Source organism: Manis pentadactyla, chromosome 14, assembly GCF_030020395.1.
Source record: "Manis pentadactyla isolate mManPen7 chromosome 14, mManPen7.hap1, whole genome shotgun sequence".
In the NCBI taxonomy this organism is placed as follows: Eukaryota; Metazoa; Chordata; class Mammalia; order Pholidota; family Manidae; genus Manis; species Manis pentadactyla.
This window is the reverse complement of record NC_080032.1, coordinates 59,980,136-59,999,498: the sequence shown is the minus strand read 5'-3', so window position 1 is coordinate 59,999,498 and position 19,363 is coordinate 59,980,136. Positions and strand designations below refer to the sequence as shown.

Genomic DNA, 19,363 nt, shown 5'->3' with positions numbered 1-19,363 from the left:
AAGCTAACCTCCTCCACATCCCTTCCCCTCTCCTCAGTCTGGTACCTTGGGTGGTCGGATTTTGCAGATGCCGGTCTTCTCTGCCAGAGGTCGGATGCGGCCGATGAAGCTGAGCGGGTCTGTGAACTCCTCCCAGCTGGGCTCAAACACTGGGCACTCCGGCGGGGGCACGAACTCCGCCGCGTAGCCCCCCGGCCCCACACCCGCCATGGCAACTCCCAGCGGCCCCGAGGCGGGCAGGTGGAGAAAGTCTGGCAGAAGCCCACCGAACCTCTTCACGTCCCCGGACGGGATCCGAAGCGCATCTTCTCAAGCAAGAACTGCTCGCCACACGAACCCCAGAGCCGCTTCCTCCTCTCGTTTGTTATTGTTTCCTTCGGGGCTTTTCCTCTCAGGGCCAGGACTTTTCCGGAAGTTCACGTACTGTCAGATCCCTCCGCCAAGCCAGAAACAGAATCCCTCCGCAGCAACGCGACGCCTCGCTGTATGACCTTCCTTCTTTCGTCCTTTCCCGGCAACCCAGTGACGTTCCTTATCTCTTCCGGGAAAGTTCCGCGCTGCCCCACGACTTCGGGGTATACCCTGCAGTCCCACGACCCCTCCTCTCGGAGACGGCGGGGACCGTGTACGCAACAGGGCCGAGGCGGCCGCGCGCTTCCGGCGCGGAGGAATGTGTAACGTGCCGCAGAGCAGGAGTTCTGCTTCCGGTGAGGAGGCTCCCCTTCCCCTTTGTGTCTAGCGGATGCCGAAAACAAGCCGGGCCTAACCTGGGCGGACGCACCTCGCGGCCACTGCGGAGCGGCTGCTTTTAACCTACTTGTCTGCCTTTTGGCACGTAACCAACTATTTCAGCGTCTCTCTCGTTTTAGTCTTTTGAAAGGGTTTCTTCCGAACGCACTTACTCGGACACTTCATATCCGCCCCGTCTCCATGACAAGTTGGGGTAGAACCCATCCCCCAAATCCTGCCGGCCGGCCTTCGCCATCGTCCGGGAATTGCTTTTCGTCCCCATAGGAGCAACGGCTCTTGACCTTGCTTTCCAACAGTTGGCAACTCGCAAGTCCGGCATCACATGCTCCGTAAGCCTTTCTCAATTTACTGTAAACGCTATGGCACCTGTTCTGACCCTACCAGTCAAAAATCTATATGCCAGAGGCCCATCTCCATTTCCTCCAAATTGTGGAAATTAACGTAGAAAGGACTAAAGAAGAAATCGTGAAGAGTGGTTCTTAATATTAAACGTTTATTATTGGAAAGACTTCTTTTCCAGAACTTAGTTCTCGTACTTCCTGTGCAATCTCAGCTACCACCGCCCCAGAACCTAAATTGCCATCTCCGGCTAATGATTCCCAAATCTGTATTTCCAGGCTAGGCGTCTCTCCTGAGTTACAAACCAGTACACCTAGCTAGACAACTGCACTTGGTTAATTCAAAGTACCTTGAACTCATAGTTCCCCACTGTTTTTTCAGTGTTTTCAGTTTCCATGAATGATTTTGTCCATCTACTCAGTTGCCTGGGCCAGAAATCTAGAGATAATCTTTAACTCCTACCTTACCACCCATGTGCATTCACGTAAGCCTGGAGATGATATCACCGAAAAGTCTTAAATTTATCCTGTCTGTCCATTGGCATTACCACTCTTCTAATTTAAGTTCCCTCTCACCTGAACTGTGATAACAGCTCAGTTCTTGCCTCCTTTCAGATCACTCTCCACTCAGTTGTCAGATTGCCTTGTCTAAAATCCAGAATTCATCTTGCCACTTTTCATCTCCAAGATCAACAACTCCAAACTCCTTTATTATCTGCTGCCTTACTGCCAAGCTTTATCTCTTATTCTCCATATACTACACAAAGTTTTGTGGTGGCTTTAATGCACTGTGCTCTCACCTCTGAGCCTTCATAGATAATGTTCCTCTTTCTGGAACATCTTGTACACTCTTGACCCCACCCCACAGTTTCATATATCCCCTTTCTGACTAAAGTCCTATTCATCCTTCAACTATCAGCTTTAATATCACTTCCTCTGGAAAGCCTTAGCTAACTCTAAATTTGCTTACTCATCAGCAACCTATACTTTCTTATCAAACTTTTAGAAATTCCTTAATAGCATATTTTCCCTCAGACTATAAGCTATAGGGAGGCAGGGGCAGTATCTGTCTTATTGGCCACTGTAGACCCAGCTCCCAGAACATAGAAGATGTGCAATAAATACCTGTTGAATGAATGGATTCACCAAATAAATTCTTGTGTTTCATTCCCTCATCCTACATTTACATAAAACAAATTTTGAAATTCTTCTAGGATGTAATATATATGTCCCTCCATTTCATTATAGCATCCATAAAAGTTAATGCCTATCATCTTACTACACTGATAGTGACCTTCAATGGGATATGGGGGGCACTTGATAATATGGGTGAATGTAGTAACCACACTGTTTTTCACATGAAACCTTCATAAAAGTTTATATCAGTGATAATTTTAAAAAAGTTAATGCCCGGTTACTTATACCCACCAAGCCTAATACCCATACACAAACACTTTGAGAGGATAGTTCTGTTTCATTTAACCTTTGTTGTGTAACAAACCACCTCAGAACTTAGTGTCTGGAAATGAAAGTTTATTTATTACTATAATTCTGTGGGTTGGCCATCTGGTGTTCTCATGGTTTCACCTGGGATCAATCTTGCAGCTACAGTCATCTAAGCTTAACTGGAATTGGAGGATCAAAAATGGCCTCATCACATGTCTGGCAGTTGGTGCTGGCTGTTGGCTGGGAAACCTCAGTTCTCCACATGACCTTAGTACTGTAGATTATGATTTTTCATAGCATGATGGTCTTAACATTCTGAGAGCGTGAGAGTAGACATTTCCACTCTCCAAAATGTACAAGAGCACTTCTGTAACATTGTTTGTCAAAGGAAGTCACAGCCAGGTTCAAAAGAGTAGCGAAATACACTCAATTTCTTGATGGGAAGAGCAACAATATCACATTGCAAAGGGGTGTAAAATATAAGAAAGGCATGATTCATTGCATATAATTACCATTGGTCCTTGAATAACATGGGGGTTGGGGCTGTGACCCCCCCACGCAGTTGAAAATTCACATATAACTTTTGACTTCCCCAAAACTTAACCATTAATAACCTACTGTTGACCAAAAACCTTACTGAAAATATAAAGTCGATTAACACATATTTTGTATATGTATTATATACTGTATTCTCACAATAAAGTAACCTAGAAAAAAAAATTTTCAAATTGTCACAAATTTCCAAAAATTTTTCAATAACTTACTGAACAAAATCCACATATAAGTGGACCTGTACAGTTCAAACCTGTGTTGTTCAAGGGTCAACTGTATAATGATTTCTACTAAAAATCTCAGATTTTTTTACTATTTAAACTTGGAAAACCATATTATTCACAAAAGGAGAGAAATAATGAGATTCTAAATAAAACAAATAACACTGAAATAATTCATTAACTAATTAAAATATAATGGTTTTGCTGTAACATTATTAATAGAGCAGCAAGGCCCTGATAGACTATGATAGATAAGCACAAACTCCTCAAAGCTTTGATTGTTTATTTCCTTTTATCTTTTCAAGTTATATTTACTGTTATTTAAAGCATCTCCCGAGTAGAATACAAAACCATAGAGTAATGATTCTTGATCATTTTACTTGCCTCAATACTCCTGAGAAATGTGTAGCAGTTACTTGCTCCAGCAGTAAGTCTATAAGAGAAGGGCAGTGAATACTTCTGCCGGGGATGGAAAAAACTCCAGTATCACTAACCTCAGGTTCTCATGATTCTTTCAGGGAGGGTAGGTGAACCCCATGCTCAAACTCCATGCCTACACCTTTGAGAATCACTGTTGTAAAGACTTGAGTTTTATCGGCTTCTATGAGGGGAGTCTAAATACATAATGTTAACTTGACTGTCAATAGCATCTGGGCCTCTGGGCAGAACAGTTGAGTACACCGGTAATTTAAAGGCATTCTCATTATTTAAACAGTTCTTGAAAACTTTTCAGATAATAAATAATATTAGAGTATTATATATTTATCCAAAATTTACTATCCTTAGTGCTAGGATAGAATGAAATAAATAGCGAACTCTGATAATCATTTGGCTGTATTGTGATCTCTGAATTTTTAAAAAATGCAATAAAACGTCATAATTCAGATTGAAAAAATGAAATGAGGAAACAGTTAAAATACTTATTCATTTAAAATAATAATAAGCCCATTACATGTTGTTTAGTCAGAGTTAGAGTTCTCCAGAGAAACAGAACTAATGGGATGTGTATAGAGATAGAAAGAAATATAGGAATTGGCTCACAGGGTTATGGAGGCTGGTAAGTCTAAAATCTGCAGTGTGGGCTGGCAGCCTGGAGGCCCAGAAAAGCTAATGTTCCAGTTCCAATCCAAAGCCCAGTGGGCTGGAGACCCAGGAGAGCTGCTGGTGCAGATGCAGTCTGAAGGCAGTCTGCAGGATTCCATCTTGCTTACAGAGACTGGCTTTTTTGTTCTATCTAAGCCTTCAACTGATTAGATGAGGGCCCACCCACATTATGAAAGGCAATCTGCTGTACTCAAAGTTCCTTGATTAAACACTGATCTCCAAAAACATGCTCCAAGTTGGCATGTAAAATTAACCATCACACTTGTTAATGTGAATGTATTTTATGACTAATAACAATATTTTCCAAAAGCAATTTAGTGAGAAAAGCAGCTTGGGTTTACATTTTTTGAAAAATTTTTAATGTTAAGTGGGATCAAGTTGGATTCTTGTACCTGTTGTGATAGGTTGTTTTGGTTGAAATATATGAAGAAAATCCAGCAATATGTAATTGGAAAAGGGAGAAGTACTTTTTTTAATTTAGCCTTTTTCAGATAATTATACTTTCTTAAAAACTAGCAATGTAGAATCTAAAAGTTTATCAATGAACTTTTTGTGATCTGTTACATTAAAATGGCAGTCAACATTGTTCTTGAATGGATTTTTTACTCAGTCATGATTTTGTAACATCATGCATTGGTCACTGGTCATTTGGAAAAGTATGGGCTCATTATATAATATCAAAACAATCACAAAAATATCACCATTGATCTCAGAAATTTGGAAGGCTATCAAATTCATAGTAATAGAAACAGGTTTTTCAAAATTACAATTTTCACTTGAAAGCTCAATTTTTCATTGTCAACAAATTTTGTCTGTTGTTTCCACTGGATAAATGGCTCACCTTGCTCATTTTCAAGAACATGTCTGTCAAGTACCTGGGTCTGAATGACCACGAGTTGTCTGTTAGGCCTCTGGTGTTCCATGAAGAGTGGCTAATTTGCCTTACAGGGGCCTTGGAGAGAATCCTCCCACTTCTGTGCGCAGCAGGAGTGCTTTACATGTACTTGCGACTCTAATACGCAGTGATTAAAAAGACATAGATTAAAGAATCAAGGTTTACTAAAACTAATAATTTTTACTGCTTCATCATAAGCATTTTTAAGTGAAATTGGCTTTTTTTCACCACATTCATGTGTAACGAGGATGATGACTACTAATACAGTTTACTGCCTTTGCCTTGATTCACGCTGGAGAACCACCAGTTCTACCCACCCATTGCTTTTACACTATCAGTGCAAACACCAATGGTGAGAAAAGCAAATCGCATCCTAGTATTAATATGAAAATAATTTTGACTTAAAGACATTCAGAAAGTATTTCAGGGACCATCATGGGTATGGGGACAAAGAGGGATCTGTTTCCAACACATTGAGGACTGCTGGCTTATCCTATAATTTGAATTCACATAATAGATGAGGGAAGGGCTGCAAGAGAACTGCTTTAAGAAGAGGAAAGAAATGTAGATAACCCATTAGAGCAACAATCTCATTAGCAAGTCTTTGCTTATTAAATAAATAAAGCATTAAAATTTTTACACTGAATATGTTGCTGGTACTCCTAAAATATAATAAGTTCTCTTAATATACTTTAACATTACAAAAAATAAAGTATAGTTAATAAACCCTTAAATTCACTTAAGCCGAAAGAATGACAGTTTATTCTGTATGTGATGATCTGTGACTGAATTCAATTAAGTTCAACAATTCAATAAATATTTCTATGTCTATTTAGTTCCCATCATCTATTTAGTTTGAAATCACTTTTAGCCAGTGTTTTTATCATGTATCAGAATGGGGTTGAAGAAGTCATGTATAGTCATAAAAACCAGATACAGTGTTTCAAAAAAAAATTGTTATTTTTACTATGAAATAGAGAAAAGTAAAAGTCAGCAAAATTAATAGGAATACATATATGATATCTTAGACACATTTTTAAGTGGGGTTTGGAAAGAAAAACTCCAAATACTTCATAGGATAGGGGGGCAAATGAGAATGGAAGGGAAATTTTCAATTTTTATGAAGTATAAAAGTTGAAAAGCTATGGTTTAAAATATGCTTTCTTCCTTTGTCATGATATTAATAAGAAAATAATCATTTTTTTTAATATTGCATTTAAAAATCTTTAGATCACTTTACTTACAAGAGCCATTGAATGTTATGTAGGCCTGAGCCATACCTCCAGTTCTTACAAAACGCTGCCATGCATTATTGAATTAATCCCTTCCTTTATAATTTTATTTTATATATTTTAATGTTTAAATGAAAGATCTGTTTATATATTTTAATGATTAAATGAAATATGTTCAAGATCCTGGTATAAATATAGTCTCTTAACCAAAGCTCTTCAATATGTGCCTTCTTTTTCTTCTCCTGGAATACTATCCTGTACTAACTAAACTTTGTTACTGGCTTCACCCTTGCCTTCAAGTTCCACAATTTTTGAGAAAAGCTTAAACCTCGACATATTCCTTGTATGTAATTGACAGTTTTATTTGTTCTCTTCTTCAAGATAATTAATGAAAATATTTGTATAAAAAAAAAATTGAAGTCTACAGAAACTACTTGTAAATTATCACTACTGTTCTCCCTTAAAGTATCAGGAACTCCTTGCCAATCAGATTACTTGAACACTCGTATTTAGTTCTATGTCTACCTTCCCTCAAAGTACCCACAGCTTGTTTTACACAAGATGTTAGTATTATTTATTTGAATGTAATTTACATGACCTTCAATGGGTTCCTAATCACTTATACTTTTCTACTGAGCAGATGAAGGGTTATTATAAGGCAAAGCACAAGATTTATCCACGAATTTGGGTACCATGTGCACTGTTCTGTTCAGCAGTAAGACCATGGATATGTATCAAAGAACATCTTGTCGTTGCTTCTAGGGAAATAGCATGTATTTTTCAGTTTACAAGGTCCTTTGCTGTCTTTCCTGGATTATGATTAGTTCTGGAATTAATTTGATATTCTCTATTCCAAATGGGGGTAAATGACAAATTTCATTTATTCCCTAGAAACTAGTAGAATCTTTCAAAATATACTGGAAAAAAATTTTAGCCAAGAAAACATGTCATTAGAATCTCTAAATCTGTGTTTACCAAAAAATTTGTGTAATTTGTAAAGTAATATTTTACATTGTGTAAATTTGTAAAGAAACAAGAGCTTCTTCATTTAAAACTGGGTGAATAATTCTCTCATAATTGGTTTGGATTAACCCAAATTTATATCAAGGATTTTATCAGTAATTTTCTATACCACAGATGTCTTCATAGAGGACAGATAAAGACCTTATTCTCTCTTATGTACCAATCTAAACATGACAATAAAAATACAAATGAACAATAATACAAAGGAGATGATAAATAGCAGTCTTCTATTTTCTCTGTGCCCTATAGTTTTTCAAAGATGAAGTATGGGTACTGCTTATTTCTTTGTATTTCTTTGTTTTCTTGGTTCCCTGGACAGGTATTTACTTTTTGAGTATTCCTATTTCTTTTTATGTGTTTGTATGCATATTATCCATTTTTCTGTGTTATCTCAGAGGGCAAGAGCTGACATTTCTTAAATTTAGCATTAAATAAAGATACGGAGCATCTTAAATACATTCTCCTTCAATTATATTGATTCTTAGTCCAAGAGTATTACTACTGTGAATCCTGTGATTTCTCCTGCATGAGTAAGAGAAGCCAGAAGTTTACTTTTCAGTTATTTGTACTGAGCTAATTAAAAGTTCATTTTTCCAGGAGGGTAACATGAGCTTTATGGATTATTTATTAGAAAAAGAAAAGCCAGCGCATGATGCTAAGAATGAATGGAGAGATTTGAGAGGGTTTTCACCGTTATCAAGTGAGTTAAACTTGGGGAAAAGGTGAAAATGGGCAACAGTATAAAAAGGCATAAAGAGATTGTGTGAGATAAGAAGATCAATGATTATTAAATTTAGCAATTGGTATGTCATAGAGCAAGTTCAGTAAAGTTACAGAGTCAAAACCCAGTTTCTAGTGAGTTGGGAAATAAGTGGGGGTGTGCTGAAGAAAAGGAGCCAAGCACAGGCTCAAGGTTCTTGGTTATGGAGGAAAGGTTGATTACAAAAAGATGGAAGTTACTAAAGGAGAACCAAAGAAAGTTTTAACGAGCCAGGAGAGATGAGTGTGTCTAAGTGCTGAGAAGTAAGAACTAATGGAGAACTGGAGGTTGAAGATAGAAGAGAAAAAGTGAAGTCCCTAGATAAACTGGAAAATGATGAGAAGAGGAAGACCAACCTTTGAAGCCGAGGGAGGGAGGGAGAGAGGTACATGTACAGAGATAAGGGGGAGAAAGCTAAGAAGTTGAGGCAGTTGGTGCTCTTGAGAAATGAAGAAGGTAGTGAGAGGTACTGATCCAAAGGGTAAGTGTCCAAAATGGTCACTGTGGAAATTAGCAGAAGGAGCAGACATTTCCTGAGAAGTGTTCTTCTTCATTCTGACGGCTTAACTCAGGTTGGAGACCATAAATATATGGTGATCTCGTTTCCCGTAGGTCTGAACATTCTCCAGCAGCATACATAGAAGGCAGATGGGTAAGAAAAACCTAAAGTGCAGGGATTATCATCACAGTTACAACAGGAAGACAAAGAAAAGGAGGTGAGAATATTCAAGAGCAATGTTATATGACTGGCTAAAGCTATTGCAACCTAGGTTTAGTTATAAGTAATTGGTTGCTAATTCAACTAGGCAACAAGTCCACTTCGTTACAGGCAGCAGATAGTTGTCCAGGATGTTTAGGGATTGACAGAATATTAAGTTTGACATTCTCCCAAGAATGGATTCAAAGAAAAGGATGGCATAGACCCTAATTTCTTAGAAACCCCCTGACTCTATTTTTGTTTACTCTTATTGTCAATGTTAATTCCATCTTGTCTACATTTTCACTAGATGTAGAATGGAAGATGAAGAGCAGTCTAACAGGAGAGGCAACATACAGTGTAGGGAGAACTGTTACATGCATTCTACCCATTCAACAATAATTATTGAGCATCTGCTATGTGCCAGGCACTTTTTTAGATGCTGAATATGTGACAATGAGTAACAACAACAAAAAGGCAAAGCATCTCCTCTCATAGAGCTTATATTCTAGTAATGAGGGGAGATAAAATAATGAGCACAAGGAAATAAAGATACATTATTTTATGTGTTGATAAAGTATTTTAAAAACTAGAGAAGGGAGGGAGTTGGGAGTGTTCAGTCTGGATAGGGTAATCAGAGAAGGGCCCAAGATAGGTGACATTTGACTAGAAGCTATACTATAAAAATATAATTTTAAGCTGTTAAATGAATATCAAAGCAGAAAGAATTACTTTAAATTAAGGAGATGGTATTTGTGTTGGCCTTGGTAGCAATTTCGTGGATGAAGTTTCATGGAAAGAGTTGTGACCAGGTAGTTAGGTAGAAAAGGGGTTAATGGGGGACTGAGAGTGAAAGTTAACATTCTCTACTAAGTTGTTTTGCAGAACAAGATGTTCCTGGAAGAGTAGACCTCAGGAGGGTGTGACTGTTGCTCTTTACAACTGTAATTTGTAAGAGCTCACCTGACTGCTGCCAGGAGGCCCCCTCCCTGTTACCAAGGACTAAGGGCTCTGATCAATTGCTACCCCTCTTCTGTACCCAAATCAGAGTTGCACTGAGTTTTCACCTTATTTACATAATTCATTTACCAATCAAAATTGTTACAAGTTTTCACCCTATTTGCATGGTGGACCTAATTTGAGAAGAATCCCACCTTTTCTTGGAGTTTGTGCCTAGTAAAAGAGAATCCCTGTGCATTGCTCAGGGACATACTGCCTTCAGAAACTATCCAGAGTTCTTGCCACAAGTAACTCTTTTCTTTCAAACCAACCTGTCTGGGCCTTATGGACAGTCACCAAGAGACAAACCCCTTGTGTTCTGTTACAGAGTCAACCCAGGTAAAAGGAAGAGTGTGAGCCAAAACTGGAAAGCACTGTGCTATGTTCAGTTATTTATATGGTTATTTATATAACCAGTTATTTATTATAATACAGATAAGTGGGATCAGACTGTGGCAATGTTTGAATGTCATATTACTATCTGGACATCATTCTCTACTCTGGGGAGTCACCAAAAGTTTATGACTGGGGATGTCACATGTAAAGAAGTGTGCTTAAAAAAAAAATCACCTCTTACAGAATGGATTGGAGAAAGAAAAAACTGGAGACAAAAATACCAGGTAGAAACCTATTCTAGTAGTTCAAGTGAAAGGTAATGAGACTGAGAGTGGAAACAAATGGGAAGGTTTTTATTTGACAACCCGTGTGAAGGTAAGATCACCATGACTTGGTTTAAAGAAAGAAAAAAAGTAGGAGCCAAAAGAGACAAAAATATTGAGGCAGTATGTCTGGAAAGATATTGCTGTAACTAACAGAAAATCAGGGAAAAAGCAGACCTAGGAAAAGATGGCAAGTTCACTTTAGACATCTTTAGGTCTTACACCAGTGAAAAGCCCCAGCTTTTCTGTAGCAGTAGCTGCAGCTCTGAGACTAAGTGCCTCTCCCACTATCCCTACACCTTGCTCTTTTGGAAAGACGAGGCCACAACTGGGTTCTAAGGTAGCTTACTTATGTGATTAAAGCCAGTTTCTCACACCTCTTCAGAAAAGGAAGTAGCTTCTGCTATCTGACAAAAATAATAGCATTTATATACAATAATCCCGATTCCACAAATTGAACCACAAGTCATCTTCTTGGCTCTAAGGCCGCCAGATCATCGAAGGAGAAACTGCATTAAAACCTTCACTTTCCTGAGAGAAGTTTACAAATTACAAACCATAACAAACCAGATCCATCTTATGATTACGCATCGTGTTTCTGCATTGTTTTCATGACAACAAAGTAGTTGGGCAAGTTCAAACTGGGGGTGCCTAGAACTAGTGAGTTCTCACCCCAAACATTATACCACTAGTACCGGGAGGGGCTGGGCTGTGGTCGAGCGCCAGTGCCCGCCCACATTGCCGGGTGCAGAAACAAAACTACATTTCCCGGCGACCTCTGCGAGCAAAGCCCGCACAGAGGGCTGGCGGGAAGGGGGCGTGTTCCCTTATGAACAGCCTTTCTATTGGTGCGCTGACCAAGGGCCGTGGAAGCTTGTGGGCGATTGGGTGGATTCGTGCACCCTCAGTGGCGCGGCGACGCTCCCTGATTTAACTTTGTTTTTCTGTTGGGTGCCCTGACTCCGGTGCTTAGTGTGGCGTGAGTATAGAGTTTTGCGTTTCGGGGGAGGGGGTTAGGGACCGAAAGCTTGGGAGAGAAAAAACCTGGTGGCGCAGAAAAGAAGTACCTGCGGGAGAGAGGGTGTGAGCCCGAAATTTGGGGGTCGTTTGGGGAGGGGGGCCGGAAGAGGAAAGGTAGAATCTACGAAGGGAGAGTTAGCGGGTGCTGGAGGGTGAGGGAGCTGTAGCAGTAAGGGAATCAAGAACGGGATGAAATGGAAAAAAGCACAGAATTTGGGCGTCCTGAAGATGGGTTCCGGGGTCCCCTCACCTCCCGCTAAACTAAGCTTCAGTTTCCTCATTTGTAAAATTAAGGGAGAGTTGGTAGTTGGGGGGCAGGCGGGTAACTAAAATAATAAACGTGAAAGTGCTCAACAAATGTTAATTTAAGTAGACAAGCTATAAACAAATATACCTAACTTAGAATATCATGGAGTTGGAGGAGTAGAAGCTTTCGGAAACCCATTAGTTTATCTATAAACGAGGGCCTTGTTGTTTTGGAAGTTAAAATGGTCAGAAAGACAGTTTCTGTCTGCAAGGTAGAAACTCGTAGATAAACGATCATGGGAGAATGATAGCAACAAAGAACTCTAATGTTACCGTTTAGAGAATTACAAATGTGGTTCTTTGGCAGTTAGGTAATTTTGATACATCGTTCTGCATGGAGAGACATAGGGAAAGAGGAAGGAGGTAGTTTTTGAGTTTTAAGGTACAGGCTGGATTCTATTAAGTGAAAGTGGGAGTGCAGGGACCTATGTTACAGCTGGACGGAAACTCATGAACAGGACATGGAGGCAAGAAAGATGTCTGGGAACCTAGGGTACATTTGGAGATAGGCTTGGTCCTTAGATAGAAAACCGTGACATCTAGGCTGAGTTTGATTTAATGCATTAAGCTATAAGAAGCCTCTGGTCAATTTTAGGGTTTTTAAGAAGGTGATCCAGAGGAGCCAAGGTGTGGATAGAACAGTTCAGCTGTTGCAGAATTAGAAGATACAAAGATCCTGAACAAACATGGACATTGTCAAGACAGAATATACGGGATTTTCATATGGTTGGATGAGAGGGTCAAGAGAAGGAGTAGTGAAATGATGAATTTAAGTTTTTAGGTCTAGGTTTTTTGGAACATGCTGAGCTAGGAACTAAAATAGGATAATTAGAAGGAGCATGTGTGCGTGAAAATTCAAATCAAGAGATTGAAAGAGATGTCATTTGTTCATTCAACAAATAGGTAGTTACTTTATTCCAGGTAGTGTTTTTAGTTGATAGAAGTAATCATAAAAGCGGTGCAAATAATGACGTTCCCAAAGAAATGAATAGAGGAAGTAATAGTGTTGAAGCAGAATCGTTTGAACCAAAAGGACATTTTTCAGTAAAAATGATAGTAATTTTCACTTATTGAGTGTGCATATATGTCAGACACTTTGCTGGCCCATTTATTCATTATTTCACTGGATCCTTACACCAGCCTATGACATACATGCCATTATTCTAATCAGTAACTGAACTTTAGGGAGGTTAAATAACTCGCCTGAGGAAATAAAAATTAAAACCGCAATGAGATATCACCTCACACCAGTTAGGATGGCCAACATCCAAAAGACAAACAACATCATGCTGGCCAGGATTCCTACTGCTGGTGGGAATGTAAGCTAGTTCAACCGTTGTGGAAAGCAGTATGGAGGTTCCTCAAAAAACTCAAAATAGAAATACCATTTTACTCAGGAATTCCACTCCTAGGAATTTACCTGAAGAAAACAAGGTCCCAGATTCAAAAAGACATATGCAGCCCTATGTGTACTGAACCACTATTTACAATAGACAAGGAAGCAACCTAAGTGTCCTTCAATAGATAAATGGATAAGTGGTACATATACACAGTGGAATATTATTATTTCATCCATAAAAAGAAAATAAATCCTGCCATTTGGAACAACATGGATAGAGCTAGAGGGTTTTATGCTCGGTGAAATAAGCCAGGCAGAGAAAGACAAGTACCAAATGATTTCACTCATCTGTGGAGTATTAACAGTGAAGCAAAACTGAAGGAATGAAACAGCAGCAGGCTCCCAGATTTGGGACTAGCAGTTACCAAAGGGAAGTGGGTGGGGAAGGTGGGTGGGGAGGGAGGGAGCACGGGATAAAGGGGCATTATGATTAGCACACATAATATAGGGGACTAATGGGGAAGGCAGTATAGCAGAGAAGTAGTGACTCTAGCATCTTACCATACTGATGGGCAGTGACTCCAGTGGGGTGTGGGGGCGGGGCTTGATAATATGAGTGAATGTAATAACCACAATGTTGCTCATGTGAAACATTCATAAGATTGTATATCAATGATACCTTAATAAAAAAAAAAAGTACCAGAAAGGAAAAGTGAGTCTTCATACTTAGTTCAGCAAGAGTAGTTTGTATGTAAAAATAGTAATAAAGACTGAATAGTCATCTAACAGTATGGCTAGATGAGTGGATAGAGGTAGGTGGGGAGGATAAGTATACATGTGACTATGAATGTGGGCATGGTAAATAGCAGCAAAGTTATATTTAAAACTGAAATGCTAAGAAATAACAGTATCAGCATGTTATTGAGAAATATGAGTGCAAATACCAGAGCAGCAGGGAAAATATTTGAAAATCGACTCTCAGGGAACTGAGTGAGAGAGCAGTTGGCCGGGGAGAGACCAGACTAGGGACTGCATTTTTCATTACAAGCCCTTTATTGCCATTTGGCTTTTTAAACTATGTACATGCATTAATGTGATAAAAATTTAAATTAAGTAAAAATTAAAGCAAAACAGAACAAAAAAATAACTCACCTGAGGTCACAGAGCTGATAAGGGACAGACCTTTGACTCAAACCCAAGTCTGTTTGATTTCAGAGCCCATGTTTTCAAGAACCAAGCGATATATTTGCTTTTAAGTATCAAAAGTATTTTTAAAAAGTATTTTCTTTATTAAAGTATCATTGATATACAATCTTATATGTTCGTTTCAGTTATACAATGCAGTGATTCAGCAGTTAACCATATTATTAAATCCTCACCCCTTCTAGTGCAGTCACTATCTATCAACATAGTAAGAGGTTACAGAATCATGAACTATTCTCTGTGCTGTACTACCATTCCTGTGACCAATTTATATTGTGATTGTGAATTATTGTGCCCCTTTATCCCCTTCCTCCTACCCCCTCAACCCCAAGCCCTCCTGCTTGGTAACCACTAGTCTCTTCTTGGTGTCTTTAAGTCTATTCCTATTTTGTTCCTTCTGTTTTGCTTTGTTTTTATACTCCACAAATAAGTGAGATCATTTGGTATTTGTCTTTCTCCACTTGGCTTATTTCACTGAGCATAATACTTTCTAGCTCCATCCATGTTATTGCAAATGGTAGGATTTCTTTTCTTTTTATGGCTGAATAATATTCCATTGTGTATATGTAACACATCTTTATCTGTTCATACATTGATGGACACTTAGGTTTACAAAGTGATATTTTTTTAAAAATGTGGTCAACACAGTCCAATTAAACATACAGATCAAGGAATGATTGGTGGATGGAGGATGGGAACCTACGAGAGAAACTGAATATGTTAATTTGGACATCTGCTGATGAAGAAGAGCAACTTCAGATGTAGTAAATGTCAAGATTGTCAGAGGTTAAAAAAACTAAATGAACTGTGAGTGTAGACAACTTTTTGTAGATGTGCGAGAGTCATAAGAAGGAAGGGGGAGTGAGGACAGTCCCTAACTATGAAGAAGAAGAGGGGTTGTTAGAAGGCTCCTTTAAAGTTCCAAGGTATCATTAAGTAGTTTTAGAACAGTGACATTTATCTTTATTATGTCACCATATTCGTACAATGGAATGTTTGGCCATAAAAGGGAATGAAGTATTGGTGCATGCTACAACTTGGATAAACCTTGAAAACATTATGCTTAGTGAAGGAAGCCAGTCACAAAAGACCATATACTATGTGAATCCACTCCCATGAAAGTCCAGAATAGGGAGATGTATTGAAACAGAAAGTAGATGAGTGGTTGCTTAAGGCTGGGGTGGAGCTCAGGGGTGACAGCCAAAGGATGTAAGATTTCTTCTTGAAGTGATGAAAATGCTCCACATTTGTCTAGTGAAGGTTGCACTATCTAGGAATATACTAAAATCATTGAGTTATACACTTTAAATGGGAATGATATCCCAATAAAGCTGTTAAAGAAAATGTCGCCCATAACCCTACCGTATCAACCCAGTTACCATTTTTATTTTCTCGGTTATTTTTTACTAGAGGTAAATTGGTCCAATTTGGAGAAGTTCTTGTGTAAAGAGGTGAGTTTGAAGGAGGAGCATTGTCATTTTAAAAGAGAATTAGAAGAAGAGAGATGGTGTATTTGAAGGGTTGGTGGTAGAACAAAGCAAATAGAGTGACTGAAGCAGAGACAGGTTTCCTAGCTGTGGATGGATTGACCAGTAGAAGTAAACGATATTGAACAGAGACTTGTAAGTTCATATTGAGGATTTAAAAAATTTTTCTTACTGTGCATCTACTATAAACCATGACACTATTTCTATCTTTGGGGATACATTAGTGGACACAGTAGATTAAAAAATACCTTCACTTAGTGAGCCTCCACATTCCAGTGTGGGAATAATAATTAAAAGATGGTGGTAAGTGTTGCAGAGAAAGTGGGTTAAGGGAGTGCCAGAGTGGTCCAAGAAGGTGACTGAGAGCCCTGAGGAGAGGGAGCAGGCCAGGGAGATGAATGTGGGAAGGGCATTACAGCAAAGAGATACCGGAGCAGTGGCTCTGAAGGAGGGGTTTGTCTGGCGTGTTTGAAGAGCGCCACAGAGGCCAGTGACGCTGGAGCAATGAGCAGGGGGAGAGCAGCAGGTGACGTCCTGGAGGTGACGGGGTAGGCAGGTCAGGTAGGACCTTGAAGGCCATTTTAAAGACCTTGGTTCTCTGAGTAAAATGAAAAAACACTGGAAGCTTTTGAGCAGAGGAGCTTTGTGTTTTGACTTATATTTTAAATAACCATGTGTGCCAGCACTGTGTTGAGACTGGACTGCAGGGGGTGGAGTTGCGAATGGCAGTTGGGAGACTGGTCAAGAGGCTCTCGTCGCCATCTGGCAGAGACGGGGTTGGACCAGGGCGGTATTGGCACGAGGGCTTATTAGATTCTAGGCACTTGGGTGGTAGAGCCAGTAGGATTTGCTGATGGATCATGTGTAGTATGTAAGACAGAAAGGAGTAAAATTTCTCCAAACAAATTTTTTGTTATAAGCAACTGCCAGGATAGAGTTACTAATTATTGGGATGTAAAATTCTGAGAGAAGAGCAGGTTTGGTGATAGGGGGTAAATAACAGGAACTCAATTTGGGGCTTAGTAAGCTTGAGAAACCTGTTAGGCATCCAGGTGGAGATACACAGTAGGCCGTGGGATATGTATGGGTCAGTGCTGGAGGGTAGTGTCAGGACTGGAGGTATGAATTTGCAAACCATTAGAGTGTACAGGTATTTACAGCCATGAGCCTTCATGAAGTCATCATGGCAATAAATAGAGATAAAGATGAGGAAGAACTAGCAGTGACTGAAAATTAATGACCTGTGAGAAAGGGGAAAACCTAATCTTGTGGAAGCCAGATGAAGAAAGGCTTCAAGGAGGAGGCAGTAAGCCTTCTGGGGTTAAGAGCAGGAAAATGGCATGTAGAACAAACAATTGTGATTACCTTTTCACTCTTTTTTTTTTTTAAATAATTATTTTTTATTGAAGGGTAGTTGACGCACAGTATTACATTACATTAGTTTCAAGTGTACAACACAGTGATAAAACATTTATATACATAATTCTAGGTTCCAGCTATCACCCTACCAAGCTGTTACAATATCTTGACTATATTCCTTATGCTATACATTACATCCCGGTTACTTATTTATTTTACCATTGGAAGTCTGTCCTTTTTTATTTATTTATTTTTATTTATTTATTTATTTTTTTTGTGAGGGCATCTCTCATATTTATTGATCAAATGGTTGTTAATGACAATAAAATTCTGTATAGGGGAGTCAATGCTCACTGCACAATCATTAATACACCCCAAGCCTAATTTTCGTCAGTCTCCAATCTTCTGAGGCATAACAAACAGGTTCTTACATGTAGAACAAATTCTTACATAATGAATAAGTTACATAGTGAACAGTACAAGGGCAGTCATCACAGAAACTTTCGGTTTTGCTCATGCATTATGAACTATAAACAGTCAGTTCAAATATGAATACTCATTTGGTTTTTATACTTGATTTATATGTGGATACCACATTTCTCTCTTTATTATTATTTTTAATAAAATGCTGAAGTGGTAGGTAGATGCAAGATAAAGGTAGAAAACATAGTTTAGTGTTGTAAGAGAGCAAATGTAGATGATCAGGTGTGTGCCTGTAGACTATGTGTTAATCCAAGCTAGACAAGGGCAATAAAACATCCACGTATGCAGAAGATTTCTCTCAGAACAGGGGGGGTGAGGTTCTAAGCCTCACCTCTGTTGATCCCCAATTTCTCACCTGATGGCCCCCCTGCGACTGTGCCTGTCTTAGGTTGTTCCTCCCTTGAGGAATCTTACCCGTCTCTGGCTAACCAGTCATCTTCCGGGGCCATACAGGGAAATGTAAAGTTGGTAAGTGAGAGAGAAGCCTTACTGTTTGAAAAGGTTAGCTTTTTACTTATTTGCATATTTATGCCCTGTGGCTTCTATGCCCAGCATTTGTCTTGAGGTATCTTTACCACTTGGAAGAATTATGATACTCGGTAAATTTGATATGAGGCACGAATTCTATTTAAGGGTTGTAATTAGGAAGGAAGAAGAAAAGCTATAGAAGTAGCAGGCGGAAGAAAACATGGGAAGATTGATTATTTCTTTGACATATCTTCTTGTAGAGTAACTTCAGCATGTATAGGTTTTAAACTACTAATTAAATTGCGCACACACATTAACATAATAGGAGTATAGTTACATAACCAAAGCATACCTGTAATAACCAGCCATCTCCAGTGAAACCAAGAAAACCAGTTAGGCACCTTAGGCATTTGTGAAAACTTATCTATGATATGGTGGATATTGTCCAGCTGAACTTGAACAGTCTGAGAGAAATCAGACAAATTAAAACAACCCATTCCTGGGGAATGTTCACATCCCTTATGTTCTTTTAACAGTAAATAGTCTGTAGTTGTAAGATTTTGGAGCGCTACAATTTGCACTTCTCCTAATTCTTGGTTGAGTTCCAACAGTATAGATCCAGTCAAATTTGTTGTTTTACTCTATGCACAGGCCAGCTTAGATATCTCCTTCCTCATTCCCATGGCAAGTCCAGGAGCTGGTGGGATGAGTGCATCTACAGCTGTAGCAGTGCGTGGATTGTTGTTGGGGTTTTTTGATGATCATCTTCTGGCATGAGTCTTCCAGAGAGTGCTGATGTTGGAAGTTCTCTTTCATATCGTATCTTAGTTCATTTTCGGGGTAGCCCAATTAGGCTTTGATCTTCTGTATAGAAGCAAACAGACCCTTTGCCTACACTTTTATATGCCCTTTATACCCTTGTGTAGAACTCATTGGAGGTTACCACACAGGAACTGCCCCTTTTTTTTTTTTTTTTTTTTGGTATCACTAATCTACACTTACATGACGAATATTATGTTTAC

General features: G+C 39.0%; 2 protein-coding genes across 13 annotated transcripts in view; one reads left to right on the top strand and one right to left on the bottom strand.

Annotated features, from left to right (window-relative positions):
• KDM5A (lysine demethylase 5A) overlaps positions 1 to 467 on the bottom strand; it is a 144,512-nt gene extending 144,045 nt beyond the window's left edge. For all 3 annotated transcript variants that reach the window (XR_008993890.1, XM_036907765.2, XM_036907775.2), the window contains exon 1: positions 46 to 467. Coding sequence is in view for 2 of the 3 variants with exons in the window: in XM_036907765.2 (XP_036763660.2) it covers positions 46 to 210 (165 nt within the window). In the remaining variant the exon portion in view is untranslated. The remainder of the gene's footprint in view (positions 1 to 45) is intronic.
• Positions 468 to 568: 101 nt separating this feature from the next.
• Positions 569 to 19,363, top strand: part of CCDC77 (coiled-coil domain containing 77) — a 51,415-nt gene continuing 32,620 nt past the window's right edge. For 2 of the 10 annotated variants that reach the window (XM_057492460.1, XM_036907798.2), the window contains exons 1-2: positions 569 to 707; positions 870 to 1,079. The gene's annotated coding sequence lies outside the window, so the exon portion shown is untranslated. Of the gene's footprint in view, positions 708 to 869; positions 1,080 to 11,541; positions 11,656 to 19,363 lie in introns of those variants that run through there. The other 8 variants (XM_057492458.1, XM_057492461.1, XM_057492459.1 and 5 more) reach the window with 8 other exon arrangements.